Below are 22,510 nucleotides of genomic sequence, written 5' to 3' on the forward strand. Positions count from 1 at the left end.
AAAATAAATTGAAATAGAATTGAATTCTTTTAAACAAAGTTTAACGGGCCAAAAGATTTGTAAAACCTGAACTCACACGTTTGCTCCAGTTGGAGCTTCAACACTTACCCAATAAGTGAAATGGATACACCGTGTGAAAGCAATAAGCATTACGTTGAGGAGATAGAGGAGCAGGTGGTCAAGTCAGACTAAAGGTATTCATTGTATTATTTAAAGTATTTTCCATGTGTATTTCTCTGTCTTCATATTTGCTTAATGCTTTCTGTACTGTAAATACATTATGCTGAATAAAACCTTTTGTTTAAATTCATTAGTTCATCTAAGTGTTTATGTACATCATGATCATCATCTGATCTTAGCATCCTAAACTTTTTTGGGGGGAACCTCCATGTTTACACTACAACACATTAAAACTTCAGCTCTTTTGGTCTGTTTTTCAAGGATTTAGAGTAAAAAAAAAACAAGCCAAAGCTAAATTCACATAATAAAACATCATGGATAGCTGTTTTTAGTACTTTCAGTGAAATGCTTTCACGGTTTATTGGTTTAACATGATCACAGTCAATTTTTCAGTTAGCAGATTAGCAGGCATCAAAGCTAACTTTTAGGTTCGCTGCGCCCACCACTGGTGAGAGGGAAACTGCTCATCACTGAGAGAGTTGCGCCTTGTAATGTATGCACTCACACATCTTGATTCAATAAAACCATAATAACAACTTCACCATATACTCTGGCATTTGGCAGGATGGTGCCTCCATTAGCCAGATTGCTAAACTCTCCGCCGGCGTCCCGGATGCCTCGTTCGCTGCTGCCCCCAGTGAGCGGCACCACAGCCTCATCTGCGCCTTTGGCACCTGGCAGCTCCTTAAAGACAGGACTCTCCTCCTCCTCCTCCTCAGGTATCTTGTCCAAGCTCTCATCAGAGATCCTGGACAGAGCTTGTTCCTTCTTTAGACGACCTAAGAAAAAAAAGAAGACAGGAGCTTGCAACATTCCCACAGTATTGTGTCAACTTTGTCTTTTGTTGTATATGTTGGTGACCTTACAGCTGAAACATTCAGAAGCCCAGCATCGTTATTTTGTCATACATGGCAGAATATATTTCTATGTTCTGTTTTGTGTCTGTGTTGTCAATTACAGGTCAAGTCAGGTCTTCGGAGGATGCGCTAGTTTTTGCACATTGCTGCATCCACTACACCCCCGAACCGTATTGGGTCAAGGATGGAAACCACCCAGGCAGACAACCGATACATCCTGATCTCTCAACAGTAACCATCTCTCTGCTGCAGCAAGAAATGGTGGCGTTCCCTTGGCCTTCTCCAGCTGGTGGGATCCTCAACACTGAGGCACCTGAATGCTGAGTCATGACCAGAGAAAACCATCACATGGCCAAAATGTCACAGCTGATGCTCCTTCACAGTGCAACTGACTCTCCATATCTGTGCCTCACAACGTAACTGTGAGGCACAGTGGTACCAGTGGTACCCAAGGATCCTCAAAAGCAGCGGTTACCAACCCTGGTCCTCGAGCCCCCACTGAACTGCACATTTTCCATCTCTCCCTGCTCTGCTATAAGCTGATTATCTTACTCAGGTGTGCTCGGACAATCAATGGCCTGGTCACATGCCAAACGGTGTTAGCTGAACGAAGGAAAAAAGACACAAAGTCACAAATCATCAAGAAAAAGTGGATGAATGAGCACCAGCCTGTGAACAATACCGCAGCCAATGTGCGCTCTCCACAGCACCTGCAGGCGCACCTGCTGTCTGAACGTGCGCATAGCCGTTTGTGTGTGTGTGCGTGCGCAGCCTTTCCAGCCACAGGCCGCATGCGAACATGCGCACAGCCATCTGTGCTGTTTGTGTGCATACACACACACAGAGACGGCTGGAACATGTGTAAATAGTTACAGTAGTTGATCAAACGTTCTTGCCACTATTTGTTTCTGTATAAAAACATTGCTTTTCATCCCGCACATGGACGAGTTATGTTCAGCTCGTCGGATCTTTAGTTACTAATCCATTCAGATTTCACCAATGTTCGTGCAAGACGTCGGACTTGGGAGGTTGGACGAAATTGGACGGCCATCAAACGGAACGCTGACGGTAAGGGAACTACGCAAACGATGAGGAACCGTCAAGACAGAAAACAAAACGGATTACGGACGAACTAACGTTGTTGTTGGGATTCGTTCACATTTTTCAACAGTTTGAAAATTCTGACAAATCGCCAGCTACAGGATCGAAGCTTGACGATGGTTAAATGGTGTCTCCGAAAGTCAACGTAAGTCCAGATTTCTTGTTTCGTTTTGCTTCGGTGTCTTTCATTAGAGCCGTGTGACCGGGGCTTCAGACCTGACACATACCGGATAGTTCATCCCTTTGAATTGAAGTAGAAAGCCTGAACTTGACCAATTCATTTCAACTCCACTGTGTGTGGTGTAAAAATACTTATGGACCTGATTGTATCGACTCACTCATATCCTCCCGTTCACCTCACTCTCTCACATATTCCCTCTGCTATTGTTTCAGCAAATGCCTGTTTTGTATTGTCTTTTGTCTCTCGCTGCAGGTCACATTTTACATGATGAAAACAATTCCTGTCCTCGATCTGAAAGCTTTTTGTACTGCAGGCTATGACCTTAAGAAATCAGGCGCCAAGTGGAGCACTGCATGGGTTTCACAGATTTTTGGTGGCTTTAGTGGTTTTGTGAGAGGCCAAAGAGGGAATGCGTCGGCTGTTCAGTGTCGGAGCAGAGTGTGAGTGAGCAGAGACTGAAGGTCTTTGTCAGGCCGGGGTCAGAGTGCACAGCTTTCAGACACACATACGTACTTGCTATTTTCCTCCTCATCCAGGGACACACAAATATCCAAACCAGAGCTGCACAGATGAGCGATCCACCTAACGTGATGAGAAAGATGGCCCATACTGGCAGCATCTCTAATCCAAGCACTGCAACACACAAACACACAAATATACTAGTAAAGACAATAGATTCTAATTATATGCACCAAGGACAGAATAAAATCACTGGTGTTTACTTATTTATTCTTATTTTGTCAAAATTACTGCATGGATTTTGACAAACTTTTCACCTCAGATAGATATTATGTCATGGAAGACTCCATTAAATTTTGGAGGTGAGCCAGATCCGGATTCTGGATTAAGATTTCACTTTACAGGCATTTAAGGATTATGTTTAAAAAAAAAAAAAAAAAAAACTGGTCCTAGGGTCCACTGGTTCTAACATTACAACCCCAAACTGATTTGATAGTTCACAAATAAATGTAATACTTTCAAATAGCTAACAAACCAGATCCAGTTTTGTTCAATTTACAAAAATAAAACATATGATTCTGTTGACATACACCATCAATCACCTTTAATTGCACTGTCTATAAATTTTTTGAATCGAAAATCAACAAATAATGGTAATTCACCATAATTAAATGTTTTTTTTTCTTTCTTTTTTTGTCACACTTATGCAAGCCTACCATAAATGTAAAAAACAACTTCAACTTGCCCTCTTTAATACAACGACTAGGACTAGTGGACCCTAGGACTAGTGGACCCTATGACTAGTGCGAAGTTCTCTTCTGTTGCTGTACCAGCATGAGCATTTGCATTACTGTGTGTGTGTGTGTGTGTTATAGCAAGCCCCTTTCTTCGAGCCTGAACCACCTAAGTTAACAGGCTAACCTTGGTTCAGGTGTTTATTAAATCATATTTTTGGGGACAGCACGGTGGTTCTTCTAACAATTTGCTTTGGTGTGGACATTGAAAGTTATGAGCTGCTTATTTTCTCAGTAATCATTCATTAATGTGACTTAATCAGGTTACCCATAGCTGATAACAGTGCTAAAGGTCATTAGCATACAACATTGAAGAGACTATCACTCAGTGGGAATACTGCAGCAGGGACATCTCAGAAGATCCGTTAGGACATTTCACCACACAACAAGCCATATTATTCCAGGTGTTTGCAATAAAATACTCCAAACAAAACAGACACAGCCCCCCACAACAGCTAGCAACTGTATCGAGTGGACATTGACTTACCGTCGGAGGCTACGAGCGGCAGAGATGCTCTGATAAGTCGTTGTCACTCAAAGCAGCCACACCCCTAATTATACAAAATTTTATGTCTTAAACTGTCTTAAAATAAGAACTTAAGAAAATAATTCACACGTGAATAGTACCAGGCTATAAACATGCTTATTTCTACTCTAAAGTCAGGCATTTAACATGGACCACTATGGGAATGGGCTCTGTTTTGGAGCCAGCCTCAATCGGCCAGTCAAAGGACTGCAACTTTTTATTCTTCCAGTAGTCCTTCATCTGAGGCCATTGAAATTTGCTGCTTGGTTGTGGGAGAGGCTTCTGACAAGCAGCTCCTTTCCATTTAAAGACACAGGCCCAGAAACAGGTTGTTTCTTCAGGATTGATATAATATTCATGGCTTATTTTTAGCGACAGGCATTAATGTCTGCTTTGAAGACACCTGGCAACAGATAATATTATGAACAAAGGTTGCATGATATGACCCCTTTAAATGAAATTTTGCACAAGCAATTAAAATTGGCACTCTACATTGATGTACCTAGGATAATAAAATGATCATAAAACAATGTCAGACAAAATAAACAGAGGCGGCGTCTCTATTAAGGAAGACTTTGATCTAACACTTACACGGGGCTCCAGTGTACATTATGGAGAAGGTATTGATTCCGATGGTGGTGGCATAGAAGAGCGGCAATGCTCGCAGCCCGTTGGGAACAGAGTCGTCCTATTGAGCAAACACAGATGGCATGTTAACAAGGTTTCTGACACAAGATGATAAGAGTCTTAAACCTTCCTATCTACTTTATTAAAATTTCTGTTGTCTCTTCTTGCATTCATCACTGACAGTGCTGTAAAACATCCCAGAGGAAGACAATCAATCAATAACACAAGGGCAGCAGCTTGCTAAAAATAAAACAAGGTGCCCAATGGATGAATAAAAAGGTGCACAACAGATGTTAATTAAAGTTTTCCCATAAAATTATTAATAGTGACTGACCAGTATTTAATTATTATTAATATTATTTATTAATTATGAATAATAGACAGTTGTTCACACTGCAGCCTTTCTGCAGTTAGCATTTCTTGTATATTTGTCCGTGAATTGTTCTGTGAATTGTTCTGTAATTTATGTTTGTAGCATGGCCCAAGCAGAGGGTCACCTCTTTGAGTCTGGTCTGTTTGAGGTTTCTTCCTCAGAGGGAGTTTTTCCTTACCACTGTTGCTCTGGGGATTAGTAAGGTTAGACCTTACCTGTGTGAAGCGCTTTGAGGCAACTCTGTTGTGATTTGACGCTATATAAAAGAAAATAAATTGAAATTTCTGTAGGGTTGAATTTTATTTTAATAACTGTAATGTCTTTAACTGAGGAATAACTTTATTTATATAGCACACGGGCACTGACAGCACTGGTTATGAGGGCTGCATTAGTCCTCATGCATTTGGTAACTGTGGCAAAAACAGGCTCAGTACTATTTGACTTGGCAAAAAAAACAAGGTCTATGAGTTGCTGGATCCTGCTTTCAATGTCCAGATGTCCACTGGACATGATATTCTGATACTGGTGTTGATGCTAAGGAGACTGACCTTGTTTGTGTGAAAACGCTGGAGAATTCAGCAGAACTTCCCAGTCTATAGAGATGCCCAGTTTATGAATTCCAACCACAGACTTGTTGTGGCTTCCTTGAGGATCCAGGTAAAGTCCTGCAGACTACGTCTGCTTACTTCCCAAGATTAAATCTGGCCAGACTTCAAGATAAGAATGTTTCTCAGGAATTTGTGTGCAATCTGGTTAGAGGTTTTGCACACATAGGAACACCTGGTGATTAAAATGGATGAAAGCTGCTGGGTACCATGTCTACAGGAGGAGGTGCTTCATATCTGAGGGCTTGATTGAAATATAAGGCTGGACAAGAAGCTGAGAAAGTGGGATCTGATGGTCCTCAGAGTTGAAAAGGAAGCTTTTTTTTCATCAGATGTCATCAAATGACTCATCATTTCTGCCTGCTTATAGAGGAATCAAAACACTATGTTCCTCCAAACCTCCAAACCTACATCTCATCCCACTGCAGTCAGGGCAGATGACAGCTCAGCCCTGACAGAAACGTTTTGAATTTTATATTACTGTTTCATGCATGGTGTTTCATTACCTTATTGTATTTTAATTTGGGAAGCGCTTCGACTGATGTACTGGTTGGCCACTAATATTGGTTGACATGAGCTTGTTGCAAACATATCGGTATCATTGCTATTTTTTGCTGAATAAAACGTTTATTATACGGAATAAACAATGCAGAAAAACACTTTTGGAAATTGCATCATTTATGTAGATTGCACAGTGGAATTACATTACTGGGACCTCCATCAGCTCTTGGTTACATTTGGTACAAGAGATAGAGGAAAAATGAGTAGCTGCCATTCATTTTCATTCAGAGCGGGTCCTTTGCCGCCAGCTAGGCGGAACCGAAACAGATGAAAAGTCGATTTTATGCAAATGGAAACAGCAAATGCTAAACGGCAATTGCCAATCTAAGTGAATGCGGAGTGACTGCACCGTGATGTACAGTACCACTTAAATGTTTGAACACTTTCCCCATTCCATTGAGACCATACTTTGGTTGGTTGTTAGTTATAGTTATTTACAATAAAATTAATATTTAAACTGTAAAACATCAAGCCACAATTTATATATATCAGCAGACATACAAGTATCGCAAATATTTTACTTCTTCCGCCCTAAATCCTTATCGGTCGGACAGATTGAAAAGTGCTATAAAAACAAGTCATTATTACCTATATTGTAATAGCCAAACGGCCCCTGTGAGTGTGTGTATGGCTTCGATCACACATAAACCGGGTGGAGCTGACATTTGCCATTTGGCATGCTTATGTATTTTGGGTCAAGGATGAACGCTGCAAAAACAGAAAGTTGATTAGACAAATACTTTTGGAGAAATTAGCAATTTTAGCTAACCAATACACAATGGATGCTGTGCTGCAATGCACCATGGGAGTTCAGGGTTTTGAGGCTTTAAATATTGTTATTGTGGTTTATGTTAGTTTAACAGTGTTGTTAGTGTTATATATTTTTTGTGTTTGGTAGCTCATTTGGTTCAGTCAGTTTAGATAAATCTCATGTTGCTTTTACCATGAGTGACTTAAGTTTCATTTTGGTGCCATGAGTGAAATGTTTTTAAAGTGGTTTTAATGTCTTCAGCCACAGTCTTTGTTTGTCAAATTAAAACCATCTGCTTACAGCTGCTTTGCATGCGTGTTGCTAACTACTTTCTGAACTCACACCAGTCCAGCAGGAGGTGGTAAGTCATCTTTATATTAAAATTGTGAGTGTGGTGAGTGATTTTAAGTTTAATGTAACTACAAAATATAATTGTAAATATGTTAAAAATACATGGATAAAACACTTATTTCCATTGTGGTCCATTTAAAAAACAAATGACATCACAGAAGTAGAAATAAAATAATAATAGTGTATATGATAACAAGAACCTAAACAATTTCTAAATACATTAAGAGTAAATTAACATTAAAAAAACTAGAAGCACTCGGAGAGCACAAACCTCCGCCAAGGCCATAGGGTCACTGACGTCACATGGAATACCCTTTGGCAAAGAGACTTATTCCACATTGTTTCACGCATCTACCGTCATGTTTCAGATTCAGTGGTTAACCCTCTGGGGTCCGAGGGCATTTTTTGGACAGTTCACTCGCCTGGCATAAATGTTTTATTATTGCTGTTAACAGCTCTCCCTGCATACCACAATCAAGTTTTATGTCTCTTTTTCAGGACAATGTGTACTTTCAAGATATATATGCTATAGTTGTGTTTTATAAGTGTAATAAAGGTTTAGAATCAGAAATAAGAAAGGAAAAAGTATTCAAAACACACATCAAACTTTAATAAACAACTGTTTTGACACTTTATAAAGGTAATTTGGGCTCTTGGGTGAAAGACTATACAGTGGTCCCTCCCTATAACGCGGTTCACCTTTCGCGGCCTTGCTGTTTCGCGGATTTTTTTTAAGTCCAATTTTGCATGCTTTTTTTTTACAGTGCATTGTGTTCCGCGGCCTCATCAAGCAGCCGGTCGTGACACCACGAAGGGAGAGCACACGCATTGTGTTCTGCGTGTCTGTTTATAAGAATCTTCTCGCCCAGAAGAAAAAAGAGCGCCAACAACTACCCATAACTGTGTTCTACACTCGGAAAAAAGACACCTGCAGCGAGGTGTGAGTCAGTGGAAAAAGACGTGAAAGAGCAGTGGTGCCAGGACGAAGAGGCGCGATCAGAGGAACTGTGAAATACTGGTCAGTCACTATTAATAATTTCTTATGTGTCCAACCTCATACGTTGATCGTTAAAATTAAATTCGTTAGTTCTAAAAGCCATCATAATTATTTATAGGAAAACGTTCTATTTTTATTTCTCAAACAAATGTTTGGGCCTGAAAACAGGTTGGTCTTATTTTTCTACTCAGGTTTGAACTTTGAGAGTGTTTACACACGAGAGAAAAGTAAGAAAATGTTCATGCCTGATTGAGAAAAGTGTATAAAGTGTGTAGTGAGGGGTTTTACAGCTTTAAAACATATATAATAATTGTAAAAAATAACGCTGGCCACTTTGCGGATTTCGCCTATCGCGGGCTATTTTTAGAACGTAACTCCCGCGATAAACGAGGGACCACTGTACAACAAAAAGGTTCAAACAATAAACACAAATGCACATTTTGAACAATATATACAAAATGGTTTATGTGTTTTGTTTGTCTTCATCTCGAAGCAATTTCTGTCTGCTATTACACAAAGGTCACATCACAAACTTCTACTATGAAGTTGACTTGAAGTTGTGTTTGTTCTCTCCTGCTCTGAAAGCAACGTTCACACTTCGAGGCTCATTCAATTTGAGGAGCGGCCCCTCCCCCTCGCTCCACTGATATGGTAAACAGTGCTTTACGCCAGAGCGAGAGAGCTTGTCACAGGCTTATCCAGTAACATTCACAGGAAAACTAGTCGAGCAATCCTGATACTCACACACTGTTTGAACACGTGAGATTGTATGAGAGGCTCTCCGTCTGCTTCGTCTGCTTCGTCTGCTCACTTTCACTTTCGCTGTGCGTAATGGCGCAGGGCGCATTGGAGCAGCCAGGGGGCTATTCAAACGGGCCAACTAGTAACACATCACTCCTAAAAACAATCTTTGGTGTGTCACGTGAGGTGAATCTGCCCTACGATTGGATTTTGGAAAACCATGTGATGGTGAACCAATTCCGATTGGACACTACATTGCTCACGTCATCACACAGCTTCTATGAGGAGTACAAAGATGGTGGACGGTGGCTCAAAAGTCCGCGGAGTTAACCTTTCAGCAAAAAGGTAAGTTTCTATCGCATATCATTAAAAAAGTTATATATAATTTAGTAAAGCTTGGTCTCAGCCGTCATATACATCGTCGTCACACACTTCCATGACATGCTGACAATTATGTACAGACAAGATCACATGGGGACTGGCCAGCCACGTCTGAGTGCACACAACACGGCAAGGCACCTCTCAGGTGATCACCGGCCAGCCACACAGTGACAGCTGGAAATAACGGCTCAGTGCACACGACGTGTGAAATTAAAAACACAAGAGAACAGAGACAACACAAGTATATAAATAATTACTACAATAACTACATACATAATTACATTACAAATAACTAAAATAAATAATCACAAAACGAAACATAGACTGAAACAGAGTGGTCTGTGGGCTGATCGATAAAGTGAGCGTGCCCTCACACTGCTGTTAAGATCTCTGGACCAGCAAGTCACTGCTGGAGAACATGTACCGTGTTATGAAGGACATGACATTACAACTCTACACCACGAGGCGTGTGCGTGTGCTGGCTGTCCTCACGTGGAAATACATAAAAACACACACCACCTTTGCAACAAGCTGGAGCGAATGCACAGAGCGCACATCGGCAGGCTGTGCCAGCTGAAAAGGACCTTCTGATCATGTGTACACTCAGCTGGCGATCTGAATGTCACATCACCCAAGTGAGCTATAGTCCACACAATACGGTATCTGTCCTTCGGCACGACGCTTGCTGGACACACGGGCTGGATACACGGGGCCAGCAGATGTGGACATGAAGGGAGCGCACTGCTTCATTCAGGTCATTTCATGACTGTACGTTTATGACCATGGGGCATCTACAGAGGAACAGAAGGACCATACTTGTATTGTCCACTCGATAAGAGGGATTCAATGTTAGAAATTGTGGTGTTTTTTTATGGTGTGTAGTTCTTATTTTTCCCCCCACAGCAGTGGTGCGATGTGGTGCCACACGTTCCAGCTGCTTGCACTGTGTTTGTGCATGCACATGAGCGTGCACAAAATGGTCGCCGCTGTATCATGCACGCCCGTCTAACCGTGTGTCCCTCCCAACAGCAGGTGGAATGTTTCTCGGTTCCCCATTTAATTTTTTGTTCGAGGATTTTTGGCTGGTTCATGCTTCTTTCATCCAACTTCATTTTATGTGTGATGGGGCTCTAAGTCATGTTCTAACACAAAAAATTAAGACAGCCGAGAAACAGGGACATGAAGAGAGAGCGAGTCACAGCTGTGGAATGAAACGAGGCATATTTCAGACTGAAAGTTGCCATACATGGTAAATGCTTTAAGCCTGCATGTTCTATTTATGTACTGTGGCAATATATGTACGTGTTGAAACTTACAACTTAATTTGCATACCAGGATAAAAATCTCAAAGGGAACCATCATTTTACTTGCACAAATCTAAGCATTAGATATGATTAAATATTCCCCTAAATTGATAAAATAGCCATCAATGACGCTTATATAACGGCATTCAGAATCCAACCACGCTACATTTTAGATGACAAATCACCGTATGAAATATTCATACATAGTCCTGTGGTTGTGACCTTTGAGTGATCCACAACACTTTCCTCATCCTCGTCTTGCAGAGACCGCCTGTTACATAACATCAGATTTGTGAGTGTTGCCTAATCAAATGGATTTGATCTGTGTTGAATTTCTTGGTCTCTGAGTGTATCAAAATTCAAGTATTTGAACTGTTAAACTCACAACTCTCCACGTCTTCACAATGCATGAGTGTCAGATAAGAAAAAGGACAAAAATGTTTCTTTCCATCAGTTACAACACAGAGAAGTGTGTGTGTGTGTGTGTGTGTTTGAGCTCACCTTGTTCAGGATTAAGTGTCTGATGAGCAGGAAGAGGAGTCCAGACATGAGTCCAGAGAGTAAAGGAGAGATGAACCACGATGCCACTGGAGCAGGAGACAAAGAACCGGTCAGATTCCCAACAGACTAGATAGTAGTCCAAAAACTAGAAGCGCACATACTACATCTGCCCAGGTCTAAGGTCATGGTGATGTCTCCTCTCTCTCTCTCACCTTTTACTGTTCCATTGTGAGAAAGTTCTTCGTTAACTTGTATAGATACTAACCTGTTGACCTTTTATCCTCATTGCTCAACTTTGTTCCTCGTTACTAACCTATCATCTGTCTTCCTGATCACACATCTTTTATGGCTGTTCTTTGATTCTAATTGCTGACCCTTGACCTTGATCATTACCATCAAACTCTATTACTCACCTTTGATCCTAGTACGTCTCCCTTGATTTTAATAACTCATCTTTGATGGTTAAACTTTGATCTGATGGATAAACTGTGATCCTTTTCTTTGAACTTTATGACTTATCTTTAAATCTAATCCTATTTTATATTCTATATAAGACATGAGTGCCAGTGCTTATCTCTGGATTCTGTAGCGTAAAGTCGTTGAGAGTCCATGACTCCCCCTGGACAACACAAGTCCGAGTCAGGTTACTCCCCCAGCCAAGGCTGGTACCTATTTGAAGCTGGGCGGACGGAGACACTGCAGATTAAGTGTCTTGTCCAAGGGCATAAACAGGTATTGTGAGTGGGAATCAAACTGAAGTCTACATATTGGGAGCCAAGTTTGAGTCAAATTATTGATCCTTTAATTTAATCTTTGATCCTAATGGCTAAAATTTGATCCCGATGTTTGAACTTGATCACTCATCTTTGATTCTATTTTCCAACCCTTGATTTTGATAATAGGTCTTTAACCGTGATGGCTACACATTAAATTTGCTGGCTAAACTTTGATCCTCATCATTGAATTTGATCACTCATCTTTGTTTCTATTTTTTGACCCTTGATTTTGATAATAAGTCTTTAACCGTGATGGCTAAACATTAAATTTGATGGCTAAACTTTGATCCTCATCATTGAATTTGATCACTCCTTTTTAATCCTAATTGTTGACCCTTGATTTTGATCATTAATCTTTTATCCTGGTGGCTAAACCCTGATCCACATATGTGAACTTCACCACTCATCTGTGATCCTCACTACCGATCTTTGAATCTTGTCAAGAAGGTTATGTTTTTGTTGTACTTGGTCTGTATGGAGCAGATCCTGATAGCTGAAGTAATCCTGATGATAGGATGGAATAAATCAGAATCAATAATCAAAGATCAAAGGCAGGATCCAGATCAAATCTATGTTGAAAACATCTCACTCATTCATTAATGTAACACACAAATGATATACAAAAAAGGATTAAGTGGTACCATTTCTATCTGTATCCAAAATGCATACATTTGCATAATCATGGATAGAAACACACAAACAGGTCATATCACTTACCAATCTTAACAAGCTCCATCCACTGTACACCCTTTGTGCCAATGGCCACCATGGAGAAGCCGATGGTGGCGCCAACGATGCAGTGGGTTCCAGAGATGGGCAGTTTGAGGAATGACGCGATAAGCTGCCAGACTGCTGATCCTGTGTTCAAAACAGAAACATTATGTTATCATATTTAACTGCCTGCTGCTTAACCATCCAACAATGTACTCTGAGCCTTACAGTGTAAGCTGGAATGACTTGAAATCAGTATAATACACGGTTTCATTTTCATTTATATAATGCCAAATCACAGCAAAGTTGCCTTAAGGCGCTTCACACAAGTAAGGTCTAACCTTAGCAACCACTAGAGAGCAAGCACACAGGTGACAGTGGTAAGGAAAAACCTCCTCTGATGATTTGAGGAAGAAACCTCAAGCAGACCAGACTCAAAGGGGTGGCCCTCTGCTTAGGTCACACTAATAAAAACATTTTTAACAATGCAGAGGAACATCAAAATTTGAGAGTTACTTAGTCCACGCAGACGTCCAGGACAGCACCAGTTGGTTGGGGGGGGTGTCTTCAGATCCAGCCTTAGAGCATAGCAGTTTCCTGCTTGTTTGTTATCTAGTATGCCACTGGATTGAAATGAAAAAGAGAACCGAATTGAAAAAATAATAATAATAATGTTGATTTTAGCCATGTGAGGATCTGATTACATTTTGAATTCTAAATAGTGAACACTACCTTTTTAAATATCATCTGAAACTGCGGATGTTATTGTAAAATGTGTCACTAAAACATAAATTTCCAAAAAGTACCAATTTTAACAAAGCTTTTAATGTAAAACTATTGAACAAGTAATTGTAGCGTCTTTCCCATGTGGCATTTCATTTAAGTAATAATAGTACCTGTGGGCATTAAGACAGCAGTCTGATGATATTTGACCTAATGACACTGAACTTCACCCAATCGATTGACCTCAGGCTGACCTTGGTGGGGCAGTTGTGGAATCCACCTAAGTGTGTGGCTACATTTGGTCCAAATTGAGTTGAAAATCAAATTCCTTAACTTTGACTTTTGCCAAAATGAATTATTTAAAAGCAATTTTGGGATTAACCTTTGCTGACACACCAAGTTTGGTAGAAATCAAACCAACAAAGCGACAAGGCAGACATGATCTATTCTCTGTTGACCTTCAGCAAAATGGATCTGGCTGGACGATTCCAGAACCCACCTCCATATGTGTGCCACGTTTGGTGCAAATTGAAAAACCTTTGACCCCAATGACCCTGATCTGAATGAATGATGTTTGGCAAAACTGACCTCATCTGGACAATTCCAGAACCAGCTTATATATGTGTGCCAAATTTGATGGTGATCAGAGTGAAAAACATAAAATTTGACCTTTGGAACTCAGACAGACAAACAAAGGCTGCTCAATTTATTGTATGTTTTAAGATTTCAAAGAAAACACATTTTGTTGTGTCATGTGTGAATAAGCCATTGGACACCAATAATCTCAGACACAGGTCAGATGTTGCTGCATCAAAACCAAAATCACAAAAGACCCCACCCACCAACAAAATTATTTTTATTACTCATAGGCACTGGGGTCACTTAGTTTCTGTCAGCATTAAGAGCTTTGGTTAAAAAAACTCATGAAACATTCTATCTACAGCTGCACACTCAAACCAACCTACTGGACAAAAACCTACTTTCCAGCTGTTGTCTAAATTAAAAGGTTAAATTATATTGCCATCTCAGTCAATATGCCAATGAAGCTCATGTTGACTGAGAGGAAGGAAATTTATTCAGTGTTTATGCAGCTTTTATTCACGCCTGAATATTCAGCATCAAGAAGACTCCCGTGCATAATGCCGTCCTGATAATGCTGTTAAAAAGACATGGTCTGCTTGCTGTGCTCTTACGGGTCATGTGGATGTGCGGCTTGCTCTTCCCACTCTGGTTCCTGGCCGGCCCCTGTGGTGTGCTGGCCTGCTAAGGGTGTCCATGCCCACATCGTGGCCCACTGGGTCAGCCGCGGGGGTCAAAGCGGTGGCTGAGACTTTGTGATAACTGTTGAATGTTGCTTTCCAAATATATCTGCAGCTTTGGGGTGTTTGTTTGGCAGTAAGTTTCCTCTGCTCCTGTGGAGATACCCAATCATTGCTCCATTTCTTTCTCTTTAATGGAGTTTCTACATTTGTCCTTTAATTGTTGATTCATGTCCTTATATATACAGACGGTTGCCCAGTTCCGGATCACCTTTTTTAAAGTCCTGCTATATGGAGCCATAATGCAACTGAATATCCTTTATTGTGTATTGTTGTATTTGGCATTTGGATGTTATTTCGCTGAAAAAGTCTTGATGGTGTAGCCCTTCTACTTAAAGTGTGAGGCCACATTATGTGTGGTGCAACTATTTGCCGGAAATGGGTCATTTTGCCGGTTCTGGATCACGACACTCTGTGTCACTTTGGGTTCATTCCTGGCATCTGGCTGGAGCCCTTCTAATGCAGAATGATACACACTGTGCCTGAGAATGTGTTTTGAACACAAAATGATAGAAATAATACTTATTAAATGATAATTTACTTAGTTTCTAAAGGCACTGTTATACGTTTTTACAAGCAAAAAATGAAGTGTGGAGGTGAGATTTCTCCCGAATTAAAAAGTAAAAGCCCTCACATTCATGACCATTCGTGATGTTGAGATGAGCCCCAAAGTCCACATGACTCACAAGTCCCGACACGAGGCTGCTGCTTCAGTGATCCACAACTGGCAAATTTTCGCGTCGGAGATAAATGCGCGCAGCAATTAAACAGCAAGACATAACACATTTTTCTGACATTTTCTACCCAAGTAAGTATTTTCCCACTCTAGAACCAAAAAGACCAAATGGCTAACTCACCTTTGCAATGTTTTAGAGATCGTTACTTTCAAACTTTCAGGAATGAGTGAGTGAGAAAAAGCGCACACCGCAGACACCGAGATGTTTTGATTCCTCTGCTGATCACAAAGATGGCTGTATCCGGTCGAGCTTGTGGTCGTTTGTAGACAAAACATCAGTTTTTCCATTGGTACCAAGTATTATCTTATTCGTGCTGATTACGAGAAACGGCGGCGCAAATACTACAGCAGTGATCCGGAACTGGGCAAGTGACTGTATGTATGTTTGTCTTTACTAGTTTCTGTGTTCTAGTGTCTTATTTGTGGTCGTCTTTACTCATTTTCATAGGCACTGATTATCTGTTAAAGCAACTGTCTGTTGCTATATTAAAAAATATCAATTTTAAAATACACATCTTTTTTATCTATTTCATTGGGAAGCAGGGGTGGTGGCCAAGTGGTTAATGCGCTTGGTTTCAGTTCGGAAGGTTCTGGGTTCAAATCCCACCCCTGCCACATTTCTCCATGTAATGTGGAGTTGCATCAGGAAGGGCATCCGGCGTAAAACCTGTGCCAAATCAACATGCAGATCCACCTTGGATTTGCTGTGGCGACCCCGATTGCAAACAAGGGAGCAGCCGAAGGGACTTACCTTACTTTTTTTATCTATTTCATTCTTGAAACAACCCCCCACCCCTTTTTTGTGTAGCTTTTTTTTTATTTATTTTTTGTAAAGCTCTATGGTGCCCCAACCCATCCTAAACAACATATCAAAAGTGCCCATGAATCCTCCTGGCGCTCACTTAAAAATTCAAGATGGCCTCCACAGGTAATTTTCAAGCTTTAGTTAGTAGAGCTTTTTATATAACGGCTGACTGGATCCTTGTTATTTGATTGGTGGGTTGTATGTCACATGACATGGATATTCTTACCATTTACTTTTGTGTTTCATTGATCGTGTAGTAGTTCTTTTTAGCGTGCAATTTTGGTGTTATATGACATATACTATTGCACGCCCTGACCACCACGCATGCTCACACTACCGGACGCAACATTTAGCTAAATATGGCAGCGTTTGTTTTGCGATGATTTGAAGGACCTAACTGTCGCTGCTAATTCTTCACACACAAAAAATCATATCCACCACGCCGTAAGTCGTGGCTGTTAGGATGAAGAGGATGAAGTTAGGATGAAAAGCTGGACAACGTTTTTACATAATTTTTCGCTGGAGTGAGGAAAGCAGATGACAGTCTGTACACGAAGTCAGTGGATGGCATCATCGACTACTGAGAACAATTTTGGGCTCTGATTTAAAGTTAGTGTTGGACTGTTAAGCACCGGTGACAAACACCAAAATTTAGTCCCTTTTCTGTTGTTTATAAATTAATAACATATCAAATGACAAGGATCTATTTTCACCGTTATATAAAACAAATAATGAATGTATAATATGGCATGATAATACCAACATTCCAATGCTTTTGACCTACTTCAAAAAATTAATTTATACAAGCAAAATTTTGCACAGCATGTTTTCTCATCAATTGGAACCTATTCAGAGGGTCAGAGTACTACATTTCAAAACGCTGCAAAATAAAGACCACCGTAATATGTATGTCTGTGTGTGTGTGTTGTACTTTTACTTTTAAGTACTGTTGTACTTTTAAAAGTGAAAAATGGTCATATTTTATATTAGTAGCTATGCCTCTGAAAACTTTATAGAATATTGCAGACTTCTGAGCTGTTCAGACGACTACGTCGAGCAAAATTGCTATTGCTGGCTTTATAGACAATGACTATACAGAAATTAGGTTCCAACACATTACCTAAAGCAATTTAAATACAACCCCAATGTAAATGAAATATAAATAAAAACAGAATATAATGATTTGCGAATCCTCTTCAACAGATATTCAATTGAATACACCACAAAAACAAAATATTTAATATTCAAATTGATAAACTTTATTATTTTTGTGCAAATATTTGCTCATTTTGAAATGGATGCCTGCAACACATTTCAAAAAAAGTTGGGACAGTGGTATGTTTACCACTGTGTTACATCACCTCACTCAATAAGCATTTGGGAACTGAGGATATGTCATCTTTCACCTCATGATATATTCTTTCCATTGCACTCATAAACATTCATTATTTGTTCTATATAATGCCTAAAATATACCCTTGTCATTTGATATTTTATTCATTTATAAACAAGATAAAAGGGACTTATGCCCTTCCCGGTCCTACGGTGTCTGCCAAAGCTCGGTAGCAAGTCCAAGATGCCCCATCTCACTTAGGTGTCATCTGACGGCGCGTGCCTGCGGCGGGGCAAAACCTGGCCTACATAGCCCTGCCTCTGGCAAACACTGCTTTCTTAAGACCCCTCCGACTCACTCTTGAGCCCCCTCGGCGCATCCAGCCTTCCCGTCCATTACTCAGCAAGTCTGGGCACTGCGTTGGGCTGCTTTTTGTTTTTAAGCTAAGCACTGTCGCTGCTAGTGTGAGCATGCGGCGGCATGCAAGTGTACAAAATGTATGGAACCAAATTTGCACGCTAAATGGAACCAAAATTGCACAGTAAATGGAACACAATGGCAAATGGGACAAATGATCAATATGTGACATATGACACATGTGACATACAAACCACCAAAGGATCTATTTAGGCGTTATATAATGTGTTCTTAAAACAGTGGTGTCCAAACTATTCCAGAAAGGCCGAGAGGGTGACTTCGGCAGGTGATTTGATGAACTCGTCCCACCTATTCAAAGGAATGTTAATCAGTGAAATCACCTACTGGAGTCAGTGGCTGCAAAGAAAACCTGCACCCTCTCGGCCCTTTCTGGAATAGTTTGGACACCACTGTCTTAAAATATTTCCTTACATCTAAAAATGTGCACGTTTACCTTTGTCGGGACCTTTTTCTTGCTACCAGACACTATTAATGAGATTTTCGCCTGTTCAGTGGTGACCTGAAGCGATTTATTTAGTGTTTTTATCTTATCCTGGACAATTACATTATGTAGCTGGTTAGCATGTGATGGTGTTTGTGTTCTAAACCAATACTGTTGTGATTAAATTACGTGAAAACATTAATACCAAAATGTGTAAAAATAGAGGCCAGATGGAAAAATGTTGGGAGTTCCTTTAACCAAGACACAGCTACCCGAATATGTATATACAGTATATTATATATATAGACACACAGACACACACACACACACACACAGAGCATATGTACACAATGTATACTATAGTATAATCAGTGACACCTCAGATCCACTGTGTTTTGGCCAGTCGAGTATGAGTTATTTGAACTTACCAACCATGGCGCTGACCTCCCCTGCCATAAGCACTGGCACTGTGTCGTTGTACAGGCTGACATCTATGATGCCTTTACGAATGGTCTCGCCCACTTTGGCGCCCAGCAGCATTGAGCCCAAAGTCTCAAAGATGGATGCCAGAATACAGGCTTGCTTCAACGTGACCACACCAGAGCCCACTGCTGTGCCAAATGAATTGGCTACATCATTGGCACCCACTGAAAATGCCAAGATGAAGGCAATGATGAAGCCAATGATCACCATCCACAGATATGACTCCAGATCCATCTTGATATGGTTTCACAAGAGAAAGTCCACAGAAAAGAAAGATATCCTTAAAAAGTAGTAGTGCTTTTGTGTTGTTAAAATGGAGGACTTGGTAAAACTGCTCCTTTTGTTCGTCCCCTGGTTTGGAAGAGTTCGAGGGGAGAATCACAGCTGCTAACTAAGCGTTTGGAGCTCAGTCCAAAGATTGGCGACTAGTGTTGGTGAGTGCAGGGAGCTTTCCATAGCTCAATGAGAGACAGCTGGTCTGCACGGCCCTTCACCTGTCAAAGAACCCAGAGAGAAAGGACATAGAAACAGATTAGTGTCATAATCCACGAGTACTCGTTTCCAACAGCAACAACCATCTGAAAACACATCCCAGTGTGACGCCTGCAGAAAACCGCAAACAAGACGATGGGATGGCGGGAGGCTGAGTGACCACATGTGAGAAAGAGCAAAAACAGTTACAAAGAAAAAACCAAAGCATTCAGGAGAGGGATGATAATCCAGAACTGGGTTTGACGGAACCAAAAAAGTAATCCAGTAAAATAAATAAATAAATAAATAAATAATTAAGAAAAAGCTGAGCGCCAACAGGAAATCATAGATGAATCACAGCACTTCAAAGAAATGAAATCAGACAGTTCACAGGGCCTGCTGTCAACACTGAGACTATAAAAAGACTGCAGTATCCAAACTGGGACATGATCACTGTCTGCAACGTCGGAGCTGAGTGTTAACACGTTATAGCCAAACAACTCGAGTGCAGCTCACACCTCTGACACTTTTACAGATATTTCACACAATACAAGTGCCCTACAATCCAACTATCATATTCAATAGTGATAACAGGCACAGTGTCTAAAACTAAGCCTAGGTCTTAGTCTAGGCCAGCTGTGCCCAATCCTGTTCCTGGAGGGCCCGCGCCCTGCATGTTTTCTAACTCTCCCTGTTCCACTCTCAGCCAATTAACTCTATCAGGTGCACTCAGCCAATCAAGAGCTAGAAGACACCACTTTTAAAAAAATCAGGTGTGACTTGAGTAGGTGGACGTGGAAAATTTGCAGAGCAGGAGCTCTCCAGGAACAGGGTTGGTGACCCCTGCTGTACTTCAAATATACATTTAGTATTGTCCTAGCACAATGACATTACCGGTCCATATTTTCCTGATATTTCTTTCATATATCTTTAGAAATTACTCTGCGCTGATTCATGTAATTTCGTCTTACCAGACAGCCTCATCCAATCACTGATTTCTTTCTCACACAAATCAATATAAGAAAGAAGTCAGTAATAAGAAAAATGTTATTGATCATGTAAACAGGTCAACATTTCTTTAACCCTATAGTGCTGTACGTATAATTCTTGACGTACATACATTTCTTGGGTCAGGCATTATAGGGTTAAAAATGTCCAATTAGGGTTTTGATCTGCACAACATCATATAGCACTATAAATAATTATCAAATAACCTATCTGGAATTTTGGAATTTTACTCCTAAGCTACTAGACTGTGAAATAAATAATAGATATATTGTGATGGCCAACAATGTTTTTTTCAAGCTAACTCAAGGCCTGATCTCGTAGCATGTGTTTATAGTGCATCGAGAAAGTTTTCACAGCGCTTCACTTTTTCACATTTTGTTATGTTACAGCCTTATTCCAAAATGGATGAAATTCTTTTTTTTTTTCTTTAAAATTGTACACACAATAACCCATAATGACAATGTGAAAAAAGTTTTTTTTTTTTTTTTTAGATTTTTGCAAATTTATTTAAAAAACACAAACAAACAAACACACAAAAACTAAGAAATCATGTGTACATACGTATTCACAGCCTTTGCCATGAAGCTCAAAAGTCAGCATGCCAATTGCACGCTCCCTCAAAAACTGCGACATCTGTGGCATTGTGCTCTGTGATAAAACTGCACATTTTAGAGTGGCCTTTTATTGTGGCCAGCCTAAGGCACACCTGTGCAATAATCATGTTGTCTAATCAGCATCTTGATATGCCACACCTGTGAGCTGAGATAGATTATCTCAACAAAGGAAAAGTGCTCACTGACACAGATTTAGACAGATTTGTGAACAATACTTGAGAGAAATAGGACTTTTGTGTGTATAGAAAATGTTTTAGCTCTTTGAGTTCAGCTCCTGAAAAATGGGAGCAAAAACAAAAGTGTTGGATTTATATTTCTGTTCAGTGTAACTGAAGCGGTAGCACAAGAAATGACCTCATGAGACGGCATGGTTACACCAGTGCTGCAAGGATGTGTCTGTGGATGCTGGTAAAGTTACCACTAGCAAGGACACACAAGACAAAGACACAGAGCTTAAACACATTTTCCAACCACAACTTAGTCCCAATTCGACGACGTCAACAGTACTCAGCATCTATAGCCTATTTTATAATGGACATGTCGTTCTGAAAGGAGATACACAACCAGTCAAATGTTTGGACACATTTGTGCCAAAACGTTTGACTGGTTGTAGATTTGAGATTCCCTGGTCTTTTTTTTTTAAATGTATTTCAAGTTTTACAATGCTACTTTTAGCTTATAAAAGTTCCACAAAAAAGGATCATCCCTCTGTAGTGTGCTTCTTTTCAGCAGGTTTCATATCTGGTAATCACTCCACTCTTGTCTATCTTGAGTCCTTCTCTTCAGCCTTTGGTATAAATCTTTCCCTTTGATGTTGTGCAGCATCATTAGTTATTTTTCTTCCATCCTTCCCTCAATGGCATCTTTCAGGAGCTCATCATGTCTAAGGATATGTCCTATCTACTGGTCTTAATGAGCTACGTTTCCCCCCCTGCGTTTCTCAATACCTCATCATTGCCACCTTTTTCAACCCAACTTATGTTCTCCATCCTCCTTCTCAGCTACAATTCAGAGCGTTCAAGCCTTCTGACATATGCTGACCTCAGTGACCAGGCTTCTGAGTTATTGTTCTCACAATTCTCTTCTTCAGTTGCAGATTAAGCCCCTTTGGTTAGATGTAGCCAGAGTTTGCTGAAAGACTGTTTTGCTATCTGGGCTTGAATTTCCTTCTCATATTTTCCCTACTCTGTTATTATGTTTCTAAAGTATTTGATTGTTTCACTTGATCCAGGGTTTCTCTATTTTGTGTAATATATATCGGACTAGGCCTCATTGCTCTCTTCATCACTTAGGTCTTTGCCGTTTATCTTCATGCCATGCCGATCCACACTTTCACTGATCTTATCCATCATCCGCTGAAGTCCTCGCTCTGTGTCAGCTAT

General features: G+C 40.4%; 1 protein-coding gene across 3 annotated transcripts in view; it reads right to left on the minus strand.

The window, feature by feature from the left end:
* Positions 1-22,510, minus strand: part of slc20a2 (solute carrier family 20 member 2) — a 156,115-nt gene that overhangs the window by 33,571 nt on the left and 100,034 nt on the right. For all 3 annotated transcript variants that reach the window (XM_034170770.1, XM_034170767.1, XM_034170768.1), the window contains exons 2-7: positions 18,981-19,529; positions 12,784-12,924; positions 11,291-11,376; positions 4,690-4,786; positions 2,833-2,952; positions 723-959 (exon numbers count right to left, since the gene is read on the minus strand). In XM_034170770.1, coding sequence (XP_034026661.1) covers positions 723-959; positions 2,833-2,952; positions 4,690-4,786; positions 11,291-11,376; positions 12,784-12,924; positions 18,981-19,269 — 970 coding nt within the window. In that variant the 5' untranslated portion in view covers positions 19,270-19,529. The remainder of the gene's footprint in view (positions 1-722; positions 960-2,832; positions 2,953-4,689; positions 4,787-11,290; positions 11,377-12,783; positions 12,925-18,980; positions 19,530-22,510) is intronic.

Source organism: Thalassophryne amazonica, chromosome 5 (genome assembly GCF_902500255.1).
Source record: "Thalassophryne amazonica chromosome 5, fThaAma1.1, whole genome shotgun sequence".
NCBI classification, from domain to species: Eukaryota; Metazoa; Chordata; class Actinopteri; order Batrachoidiformes; family Batrachoididae; genus Thalassophryne; species Thalassophryne amazonica.